Below are 12063 nucleotides of genomic sequence, written 5' to 3' on the forward strand. Positions count from 1 at the left end.
ATGGGTCATCTGCCTGGTTTAGAGCCAGGCAGACTGAAATTGTGTTAATGACAGAGGCTATTCTGGGCTTGATCGCCCACTTACTACTCCGTCGACCCGATGGAATATGGGCCACCAGATGTTCATCATCAGACTGCCCGCTCAATTCACACTAGGAGATCCAATGGCTTGTTTTAGGTTGTCTGTCACGCCAGGTTTTACTTTTTTACTTGGCGGTGAAGGACAATATACCAAAATTAAATACTCCCCACACCACAGGAGAAAACTCACACGGTGTGGGGGTCATTAGTTTTTCATTGAAAAATAAATCTCTGTAAAAGTTTGATGGACAGAAGTCCTGTTTGACGGAGCCGTCCAACAAACTTTCACAACATTTACAGAACCTGCAGAGATGGCAGCTCTGGTCAATGTTAAGAGTTGTCTGCAGGGTTAGTGAACAAGTCTAGATTGGGCAGGCGCAGGACCCCCAGAATGTTGGAGGCAATGTCATCTGCCATCAGGAAGGTATGCAAACATATGTGCTATATTTGTTGCAAATGCGCTCTCAGCTCCTCAAAGGATGCCTCGTTAAATGTTTGGAGAAAGCACCAGGAATCTGCATTAGCATGCTAGCTGGCAGTACACCACACCACACCACACCACAATCATATCATATCCGGCGGGATAAGTCACAGCTGGAGCGCACAGCACCGCCTTGCAATGCAGCAGAGCAATCGCTGGGGGGAAAAGTTTCCAGACCAGTTTAGTGGCCGGAGGGCATACCGTAGGGGAGGAATCTGTGGAATGAGTTATCCATCAGAAATAAAACAATAGAGTCACTTTCCATACAATCAATGGACTGCCTGCTCAATAAAAACTAGTTAACATAAAATGATAAAAACTTTTTTCAAATGAAATTTATTTGTTTTTCCACAAACAAGAAGTAGTAAGAACAATATGTACAACACAAATATTTCTTGACATCACTCTGTCTTGGCTTTTTTGGAAACCGGAATACTTTCATCTTTATCTTGCTCTGGAGTAGGCTTTTTCTTTGTGTACACTATACCGAATGCAGTTTGTCGTGTTTCTGTAGCAATGAAAACATTCAAACAACATTAAAGGAACCAATAAAATAATTAGACATTTGGCAAATCATTTAGGAGTAGGCCAATGAAGAGGACACTGATGTGTAGTAACTTATTATATTGCGATTGCCATCTCAGTCTCGTAGCTCATTCATAAAGTGCTATTCAATAATTTGAATAGCATTCAACTCATCGACCTATGAGGATGAAAGGTGAAATCAACTTTGCTATGACTCACATCAGTGCTTTGTGATCTGAAGTCACACCAAACACCAACATTATAATTACATTAGATAAGAGGCAAAATCTGTAATGTGTTTTGTAAAGATAAGGGCAAAGAAAATGGTGTCCAAGTGGCAGACGTTCTGTCCTCGTAGTTACATTTCAAATGTACTTTAAATAGAGCTGACGGAACATCCACCACTTTTTGGCAGTTGTCAAACTGCCCAACTCTAAACAAGGCTCATAATCATTACCAACATTTGTTTTGATATATGGCGTTTGTAATGGAACTAATAAAAAAGAGAAGGTGTGAAGAGGTTGAAACTAAAGGTGGACTCATCCTCCTCTATCTATCGTGAAAAAACAAAAAGAATCCACCTTTATCAACTGAATAGTGATAACCTTCCTAAATCTGTTCAACAATGTCCATGAACTATGTGTACCCTATCAATGTATAGAGAAACACAATGTGTTGTTAAATTAACCCTCACCCACCAAAAGGTCCCTTGGTGGCATGCTTCATCATTGGGGTCTTCCCACCTGCTGCGGGACGGGGCGTGCTACGACCACCGGAAACGTGGGAGCACTTAGGAATGAATATACTATGTATAATGCGAGAGTGAAAGGGTCAAAATGAAAAATAGTGGGGTTAAAAAATACCTTGCTATGTGGAAAACTAATGCTCCTTTGAGCTGGTATTGTTAAAAATGGGGAGTGGAGAATATGTGCTGTAATGAGCTACCACCTCCCTAGTCTACATGTTTCGAAGCCATCCCCTGGATTCTCATCAGGACCAAGAAAATGATCCCTACACCACTCTAAGATAAATAACAATGTGGTCTGCTTAATCAATCTAGCAGAATATAATGCACATAAATAACATGCCCTTCATACCGTACTCTGGCTGGCATAGTTTCTTAAATTAATACTATTATTACCACACTATAGCCCAATGAGCTACTATCACAGGAGGAGTTAGCTTTGAAATTCCCTTTCTTTCAATGCACTCTTTTCATGCTATATTAGGTTAGCAGTGTGTGGCTACATAGACGACATTTGTGCTCACGTTATGCAACCCACTGAGTTATCCCAGTAATGTGTAGGCTTCAGTTAGCAAGTGTGACTCCATTTTGCATTTCATAACTTCTATTAGGCTGCTTAGACTGTGCCAGAGTTGGGTCTCACGGACATATAGCTTGCCTCAGCAGAACACTGTATTTCGTTATTATTTTCTCTTCTGTTCAAGGCTGTTTTCTGACTTTTAAATTAACAGGCCATTCTACCCTGCCATACTTATCTGAATGTGTAGTTTCTGCTCCCACATTAGGAGTTGGGACCCAGTACGATAGCCTTGAATTCCTGATGAAATGTTCCCATCTGGCAGGTGTTAGCTCATCCCACTGTGCCTCTTTGTTCATGTTCGGCCTAGGCCGGTAGTTTTCCATAGTGGGCGTGGTTGGAGGCTTCACAAGAGGAATGATTATCCACTGTAGGCTGTTGGAGGGTCAGTCCCTCGGCAGACATCTTAGGGTACAGGTCATGATGGACACCTCTGCAGAGTATTGCTAATTAATTACCTATTTGTATTCTCTACTGTCTGACCGACTCTTCATCCTTGGGAAGGCATAACAGGTTTATCATAAATCAAGGCCTTTTAGTTTCCCGTGTGGGGTCCCTCAAGGGTCCTCGCTGAGCCCCACCCTTTTTAACATTTATGTGATACCCTTAGCTGCACTGATTAGATCTTTTGTTTTCCAGTTAACCTCATATGCTGACGATACACAGATCGTTCTATCCATCAAAAACGGTCATGAAATGGAGGCTGGAGCTCGCTTCCGTGAATGTATGGAAGTCATAGTAGGTTGGATGGCTTTAAATTGTCTAAAGCTACATTCAAGCAAGACTGAGGTGATTGTATTTGGTAGCAACCCTCATATTTGGACCTCAGATTGGTGGCCCTCAGAGTTGGGAAATCAGCCTACTCCAACTCTGAAAGTAAAAAACTTAGGGGTCATTGTGGACAATAGATTGACTTTTAATGATCACATAAGTTCAGTAGTTTCCTCCTGCATTTTGATTTTGCAAACTCTGAGGAAATTTAAACCCTTCCTTTCTCAAACGGACTTTAGGACAGTAGTCACAGTCCTTGTTACTTCATGCCTAGACTACTGAAATGGCCTTAATATGGATGCCCAAAATCAACATCCTAATAGGCTTCAGATAACTCAGAATGCAGCCATCAGGCTTCTGACAGGCATACTGAAATGTGTTTCAGTAAAAAGAGTTAACTCGGTTACAATGGCTCCCGGTGAAGCAAAGGGTTTGTTTTAAGGCCTAATGCGTAGCATTTAAGGCTCTCAACGGTATTGTTCCTGGCCATTTGAGGCAAAAATTTAAACGGTATGCCCCAACCAGGACCCTGCAGTCTAAAGGAGCAAAAAGTGTCCAGATCCCCATTGTTAGGAAATCCAGTTGGGGCGGCAGGAGCTTCATCACCTGCGTGTCCAAGGCTTTCATTCTTTCTGAGAAATGCGGGAGACCTTCTCTCCTTTAGAAAGGGTCTGAAAGCTGGGCTATTTACTCATTGAACCCCTTCCGACTATCGCTTAAGCAGATCTCAGAGCCAGGACACCCTAGGGTAATCGTGCGCTTTTATAAATTTAATTAACATAACATAACAAGTCGTTGTGAGTAACCCATGTGGCCCCTACGGGCCATGTCCTTCAGAGGGGAGGAGCACTTGCATCCACACATTGGTCAAAGCTGCTAACTTCGCTCAGGACAATTCCTCTCAGTGGCTCCCATTAAAAAAGAAGTAGCAACATTTTAATGAGCAGTAATTTCTGCCATAGTCCAATTTAAAAACAAAAGCAATTTTTGTAAAACATAAAAAAAGGAAAAAAACCAACAAAAAAACTGCAAGATTTAAAAAAAGTGACAAAACAATCATTATTAAGCAGGCGGATAAAGGTTGTGCAGTGGTGATTTGGTTAAAGGAAAACTACTTCAAGGAGGGGCACAGGCAAATATACTTCAAAGTACTCACAGATCTGACTAAGAACAGCCATGGAGAAATCTGATATTTTACAAGAAGCATTTGACAGAGATTACATTGGCCCTAAAGAACTAGAATTTTTGAAAAAGTGAATCAAAGAATCTCAGTCATGTACTTCCTACCGAAGATGCACAAAAATGAAAAGAAATCCCCACAATGACCGACCGTCCAATCTCACAATATGTGGATACTTTTTTAAAACCATGCATCAAAGAAGTACCATCATATCAAAGGGACACCATTCATTTCATCAATACAATTGAAAGGTTTCAATTTGATTCTAGTACACAGTGGTTTGATGTGGTTCCATATGTACATGCAAATACTACAAGACGATGGCCTAGAGGCCATGGAAATTTACTTAAGAGGCAAGACCTAGGCCACAGAGTTCCAATATAACTCATTCTAAAGTTAGCAAATCTACCACTAAAAAGAAATTATTTCAAATTTGAAGACTTCATTTTTCAAAAAAGGGGACCACCGTGGGTAGTTCAGTAACCAGAAATGGCAATATTGTACATGTCACTATATGAAGGAAATGTAAATACAAAAAAATCCTTTTCATAATAACAACAAAATGTCTCAGACCCATTGATAACATCTGGTGCACATGGACTTGTGATCAAGAAGTCCATAAACAATTCCATAGTTGTTTGAACAATAATGTCCCAGACATCAAATTTAGCATGTCAAAACATTAAAATACACTTAGATTTCTAGATGTATGAATGAAAGTAATTGAAGGCCTGCTAATGACAACAGATACAAACAATGCCTTACACTTCAGTAGTTTCCACCCTCGAAATCCTAGAGAAAATTTTCCCTGTGGGCAATTTTTAAGGATAAGACGCGATTGAACAACACAAGAGTATTAAATTGAGAATGCTGCAATCCTTCAAGCAAAATTCAAGGAAAAAGGGTATCCCAAAATCTTCTAAGACACTCATTTAAGCGAGCATGGTATATGCCAAAACAGTGCCTCCTAGAAAGTAAAAACAACACTGGAAAACCTGGTCTGTGTACCCATATACTGTGCCCAAAAGACACAACTTAAAAAAATTATTGTGAAAAACTGGCACCTAATGTCAAGTTCAGAATGTGGCCGTGCACACCCACTGTGTGCACTAAAGAAGAATGCAAGCATTGGTAGAAATTTGGTTAGAGCATATACTCCTCTAGAAGCACATGCTACTTACTTTCGGTAACAATATATCTGTAAGAAACATTCGTAGTGATAGATTCCTTACCTTAAAATGACACCCAGGCATTCAGAGAACCTGCCAGGTGTTGAACCACCAGGGAAATGCCCTGATGTTAGAACCATGTCCAGAGGCACAGAGCCTCCTGACATAGGGTCCACAACCCCACCCCGACCTTTTTGTTGCAGTACCACATGGCAGTGGTGTTGTCTGTGAACACCTGCACTACTCTTCCCCGGACAGAGGGAAGGAATGCCTTCAGTGCAAGACGGATCGCCCAGAGTTCCAGAAGGTTGATGTCAAACCCAGACTCTGCCGGAGACCAGAGGCCTCTGATCTCCGCCTCTCCCATGCGGCCGCCCCATCCCACAAAGGACGTGTCTGTCACAACTGTGTGTTCCGGTTTGGGAAGAGAGAGGGATCTGCTGTAGACCCAATCGTGATTTGTGAGCCACCACTGCACTTTTTGTGCAGTGCCCTCCGAGATCTGGACGAGATCGGACAGGTTGCCCTGATACTGTGCCCACTGGAACTTCAGGTCCCACTGCAGAGACCGCATATGCCATCTGACATGATCTACCAAAAGGATGCAGGAGGCCATCAGGTCCAGTAGCCAGAGGGTCATCCTGACTGAAACCCGAGATAGAGGCTGAAAGATCGGAATCATAGCATGAATATCTCTGACTCGCTGCTCGGGAGGATAAACCTGAAAATGAAGAGGAGCTTCTGAGAGGGAATCAGGTTTGACTTCGGCATGTTGATGGAGAACCCCAGCAAACGCAGGAGGTCGGCCGTAGTCTGGAGGTGGGAGACGACTGCCTGGGACGAGCCAGCCTTCAACAACCAGTCGTCGACATAGGGGAAAACTGGAACCCCTGATCTGCGCAGATGAGCTGCGACCACTGCCATCACTTACCCGAGAGGTGCTGGTAAGGCAGAAGGGGAGCATGGTAAACTGAAAGTTCTTGTGGCCTACCGTGAACCAGAGGTAATGCCGGTGGGCCGGCAGGACGGGGATGTGGAAATATGCGTCCTGCAAGTCCAACGCTACCATCCAGTCTCCAAGGTCGAGGACAGACAAGACCTGAGCTAGCGTCACCATCTTGAACTTTTCCTTCTGGAGGAAGCGGTTGATGTTCCGGAGGTCCAGGAATAGGACGCAGGCCCTTGTCCTACTTGGGAACCAGAAAGTAGTGGGAATAACAACCACGACATACTTCTGACCCAGGAATGGGCTCAATGGCGCCTTTGGCCAAGAGTGCCATGACTCCCTGCTGAAGAAGCGCAAGATGGTCCTCCAACATGCGGTGGTACTGAGGTGGCAAGGCTGGAGGGGTAGTCTCGAAGGGGAGGAGTAGCCCCTTTGGACAATTTGCAGCACCCACTTGTCCGAGGTGATGTTGCGCCAGTGGGGGCGATGATGGCGAATTCTGCTGCTCACTGGTGTTTGATAGGCCTGAAAGTTCGGACTAGAAAGGCTTTGCAGTGTATACTGCGGGGGTAGAGGTGGATTGACCCACCCACTGGACCCCAGAACCACCTCGGCGATTCCCACATCCGCGCTGAAGATGTTCCTGCGCAGGCCTGTGGATCTGGAACAAACGTGTTGGGGCACCCCTTCCTTGGCCACGAAAGGAGCGAAAAGCAGAAGGCGGAGGAGGACGAGTGGCCGATAGGCCCCTTAAAGCCGGTCTGCTTTATTGCCAAAAAGGCGAATGCCATTAAAGGGCATGTCCATCAGAGTGTTTTGGACATCCCCTGAGAAGCCAGTTGTCCTCAGTCAGGCGTGGTGCCGAAGCGCCACTGTTGTGGAAATCGCCTTGCCCAGCGAGTCAGCGGTATCAAGCCAACAACAAATGGTGAATTTAGCTGCTTCTCTCTCAGCTGCTATAGCTTGGGAGAGTACTGTCTGTGCCTCCTCTGGACAGTTTTGCAGCACCTACGCAACCGTATCCCACACAGAGTGGGAATAATGACCCAAGAGGCATGCAGTGTTCACCAACTGCAGCCTTAAGCTGGCAGATGAAAACAGCTTCTTGCCAAGCTGCTCCAGCTTCTTAGATTCCCTATCCAGAGGTGCAGAAGGGAACGCGCTCTGGGAAGCAGAGGCTTGGACAACCAAGCACTCGGGAGTGGGGTGTTGGGAGAGAAAGAGGGGGGTCGCCCAGAGCAGGACGATGGCACCGGGCCACGTTCCTGTCCACAGGAGCCCCTGCGTTGGGCCTGGACCAAGTGACCAAAAGGACGTACGAAAGTGCGTCATTAAAAGGCAGCAAGGGCTCCGAAGAGGTTGCTGCTGGCTGAAGCACTTCTGTCAGGTGGCTAGTCCTGACGGCCACTGTAGGGAGTTTGAGGTGGAGGGCCTTGGCCGCCCTACGCAACGCCACTGCGTAACTGGCTCCCTCCTCCATAGCCAAGGTAGGTGGAGACAGCATGCCAAGGTCAGGTGAGGTGTCAAGATCACTGGCATCCCCCAAATCCTCTGCCCAGTCCGGATCATAATCACACTGTTGTGTGAGAGGGTCCTCAGACCCCTCCCAGTCCTTCCCTTCCTCCGAAGTCTGTGAAACAGGCTGAAAATAAGGATGACGGACATAGGGGTAAAAAGGCCCATCCGGCGCCATGTCCGGTTCAGGGCTGAAACTGGGGACAACGTTGGCGGTGGCACAGGACGACATCAGAGGTGGTGCGGGAGGAGGGGTTGACACCAGTGGAGGTGTTATGAGGTCGACCAGTGTCGCCTGGGTCCGAACCTGGATCTAGGAGGGTCCTGCGGCGCCGGGACCGAAGCCAGACGCAGTTCGGGAGCTGCCGGCGATGGAAGGGCAGGACCACCAGTCGGGCCAGCGGGCGGGGCAAGACAGCCCAAAGAGTTGTGCCATGGCAGCAAGAAACTCTTGCAGCTGAGCAGGCGTTGCCGACGAACCCAGAAAGTGCGGGTAGACCGGCGGCGATGTCGCAGGCTCCGCCAGAGCTGCGGGGGTGGCACCACACGTATCCTCTGCCGCGACGGGCGAGGGAAAGTCGAAGAGCGACGACGCTTCTTCAACTTGTTCTTAGAATGCTTTGACTTACATGAACCAGAGTGCGAAGACTTAGATCCACAAGAGCGATGGCGACTGCTCCGCGACCGGTCCCTCAACCTCCGATGGGACCGGGAACAGGACCTTGAGCGGCACAGAGGCAACTGCTGGACTACCAGCAACTTTCGGGACCGCCCCCGCAATAGCCTTCGACGCCATGGCCCGGCAGTCGGAGCACGACTTGGATTCGTGATCACGTCCCAGGCAGTAGAGACACACGCGGTGTGGGTCTGTCACCGACAACATGCGGTGACAGTCCCCACAGTTCTTAAACCGGGCATCCCTACAACACCAGGAGTCGATCGACTCAAAAGATTGAGACTAAAGTCCTCGAAAAAAACTCAGTCAAAAAGTGACTGGGGTACTTGCTCTTCCCAGATCTGCGCTTGCTGGCGCGTAAAAAGAGAGAACCGACGTCAGAGCGCGTCTAAGTTGCTCCAGCGATGTCATCTCGGCGACAATGATGCCAACAACGCACACGGAGCCGCACAACAACGCCTACCGACGTGCAGAGGTACTGCTGACGAAAACTTTCCGGATCCAGTCGGACGCCTGGGGGTAATTCTAAGGTAAGGAATCTATCACTACGTGTTTCTTTCAGATATAGTAAAAACTAACCTGAGGCAACACTGGAATATAGCTACATTGGAAGGACACCATAAGTGTGGAAAATGCGTGGCATGCAGCTAAATAGTAGAAGGGACAGATTTTCATTTGGGGAATATTAAATGGAGGCACATCGCTTTATCCAATTGTATTTACAAAAATGATATTCGTGAAAACCAGTCAGGAGGTCAGACAAAGAATTGTCCAGCACAAATCTTGGATAAAAACAAAGGCAATTACAGCATCAATTGTTAGTCACTGTCCATCAATGGGACAAACTGTAAAAGATTTTAAATGGGCAGTCCTTATGGTAGTCCAGCCCAATTCAAGAGACAGACATTTAGAGGCAGTTCTCCAACAAAGGGAAGCATATTTAATCTTGCAATTTAATACTACAACTACGGCATGAAATGAGATGTCTGAACAACACCAATGGTACGGCTGACCAAACGAAAAATATAAAATTCAAAAGTTGGCAGAAAAATCGAATATTTCATAAACTATTGTACTTCGACAGAAATATCGAAGCATCAGCTGGGATTCGACATGCCATTGTTAATGATGGCAAAACGAACTTGGAGTGGCGTCATGCCGAAGTCCTTAATATAAACTGGAATGTTAATGCCAGAATAGGTCTCCTGTTAAACCAAGTTAAGGTACAAATGACACACTGCACAAGATAGTAGCTTGAGGAAATACAAAATACAATTCACTCTAGGCACTACAAAGATCAGACTGCAACTAATACAATTAGGGATTCGACTACTCAGGTATATCCAAAAGGTCAATATTTTAAATGCATTCAGAGATCACAAGGCTCTGCAGATGAGGAGTCCAGCTGGAGAGCAGACAGAAAACTTTTAATTGAATGAAAAGGAAGTAAAAATGCAACGTGCATTTATGTTAGAAAAGGTATATCCATTTCAACTTCATAAGCGAACTTGCGCTAATGTGGAAGAATAGTACCAATGTTTCGCAGCATTGTATCAATGGAACAGGATTTATTGCCTGATAACTAACGGAGTTCAGGTTACGATCTGCTTTTAGCCCACATACTGAAACCTTCCCATTAAGAGAAGAGCAAAAAAATACTGTGTATATTTTCTCTGTGTCAAGCTCGAAGGCACAGATGAAAAGTAGGAAAAAGCGTTATGTAAACAGAGGCAGCAGAATGAAAAAAGCACCTGCTAATATACTGAAATGTACTTATAAAGATTAAAAGGAAACAAATAAACAATACACACTGTGGCACAGCATGGCAAAGTTCGAAGTAAGAACATTCTAACAATACATATGTGTAGAAAACTAAACGACTCATACATTAATTAAGTCAATCTAAACTAAGTGGGTACTCCTATTTTATCTCTGGTCACTCATGTAAAGGACGGTGGCTGCTAAATAAAATGTGATTATGCGATATGAATGAAAATGCCCATGAATGGCTTGAAGTGCTTGAAGCCATTTTGAGTAAAAAGGAGAGGTAAATGGCAGATAATTGAAAAGACAGAGCCCTCATCTGAAAGGACCTAGTTCACAAAAATATTTTCATTTATTATTTTAGTATTTTTATACCAGCATCAGTCCAGAAGCCAATCCTTGTCCTGAGGATAACCCATAATAATGGAAATTCGAAATGTATTAACCTTGTTGCACAAGGGAGTTGGCGGTAATTCATAACCACACAACGGCAAACATGAAAGGAACATTGGAAGCTTTGCTCTATCTAAACAGAACAGTGGTACAGCCACTCTAATTGTGCTAAAATATGGAGTTCTCTTCTTGGGGAATATATTAGAAAAGGACAACTCCATTGCTTTCTTGAATTGATAATCGGTATAATAAAATTATGTTTAATGTACAGAGTTGTGATTAAATTTTATGTATGATTTATGTTGCTGTTATTATAAGTATGTGGGCTTAACACTGGCAAAAGTGTGGTGTTTTCCAAAGAATATAGAAAGTATAGATATTTATCGTCTGTTGGAAATGGCCCTTTTTGCAGGGTTATCCCCAAACTTTTTGCTTCTTTCTCCTACTTTTTTCCTAATCTGCTGTTGCTGGTTTTAGGACTCTGGGTACTTTACCACTGCTGATCGGTGCTAAAGTGCATATACTCTCTGTGTAAATTGTGTTAAGGATTGGTGTTTCCATGATTGGCATATTTGATTTACTGTTAAGTCCATAATAAAGTGCACTGAGAATGCCAGAGCCTATAAATCAAATACTACTAGGGGGCTTGCAGCACGAATTGTGCCACCCACAGAAGTAGCCTTCTAAAGGTAACTCAGACCAGCCATTGCAGAGTTGCGCCCAGTTTGTAACTGCCATGTCAACATGGCAAGTGCACCCACTTGCCACGGCCTAATCTTCCCTTTTCTTACATATAAGTCACCCCTAAGGTAGGCCCAAGGTACCCCTGTGGGCAGGGTGCTGTGTATGTTAAAGGTGTATTTAGTGACCCCAAAAGCAATTCTTGACACAATGTTTATTCTTTACTGCAGATGTACCCCTGACGAAGGACGCAGGACCGAAATGCATTGGGTTAAACACATCTATATGAAGTATGGGGATCCAACGCGCTGTATTTAAAGGCTTCGGCATGATACACGCATTTGTACAATGGAGTTACCGTGTTTTTACCTTCATGAACTCAATAAAACTTCTAAACGAAAATGGACTAAAAATGGATTACGATGATTTTTTATCATCCAAAGGGTGGTTGCATCTTGTGTCTGATTCACGTGTGATATCAGCAATTGTAAAAACTATGTTAAAGGTAGGACATGTGCTGGTGTGTGAGGAATGTTCTGGTAGTGAATTACAGTGCATTT

The 12063-nt window shown here is 44.7% G+C and overlaps 1 protein-coding gene across 1 annotated transcript in view; it reads right to left on the reverse strand.

The window, feature by feature from the left end:
- Nucleotides 1-876: 876 nt before the first annotated feature.
- Nucleotides 877-12063, reverse strand: part of RPP30 (ribonuclease P/MRP subunit p30) — a 144915-nt gene continuing 133728 nt past the window's right edge. Inside the window, exon 11 of the mRNA XM_086921976.1 lies at nucleotides 877-1069. Within this exon, the coding sequence (XP_086778102.1) occupies nucleotides 963-1069 (107 nt within the window). The 3' untranslated portion in view covers nucleotides 877-962. The remainder of the gene's footprint in view (nucleotides 1070-12063) is intronic.

Source organism: Lissotriton vulgaris, chromosome 5 (genome assembly GCF_964263255.1).
Source record: "Lissotriton vulgaris chromosome 5, aLisVul1.2, whole genome shotgun sequence".
NCBI lineage: Eukaryota > Metazoa > Chordata > Amphibia > Caudata > Salamandridae > Lissotriton > Lissotriton vulgaris.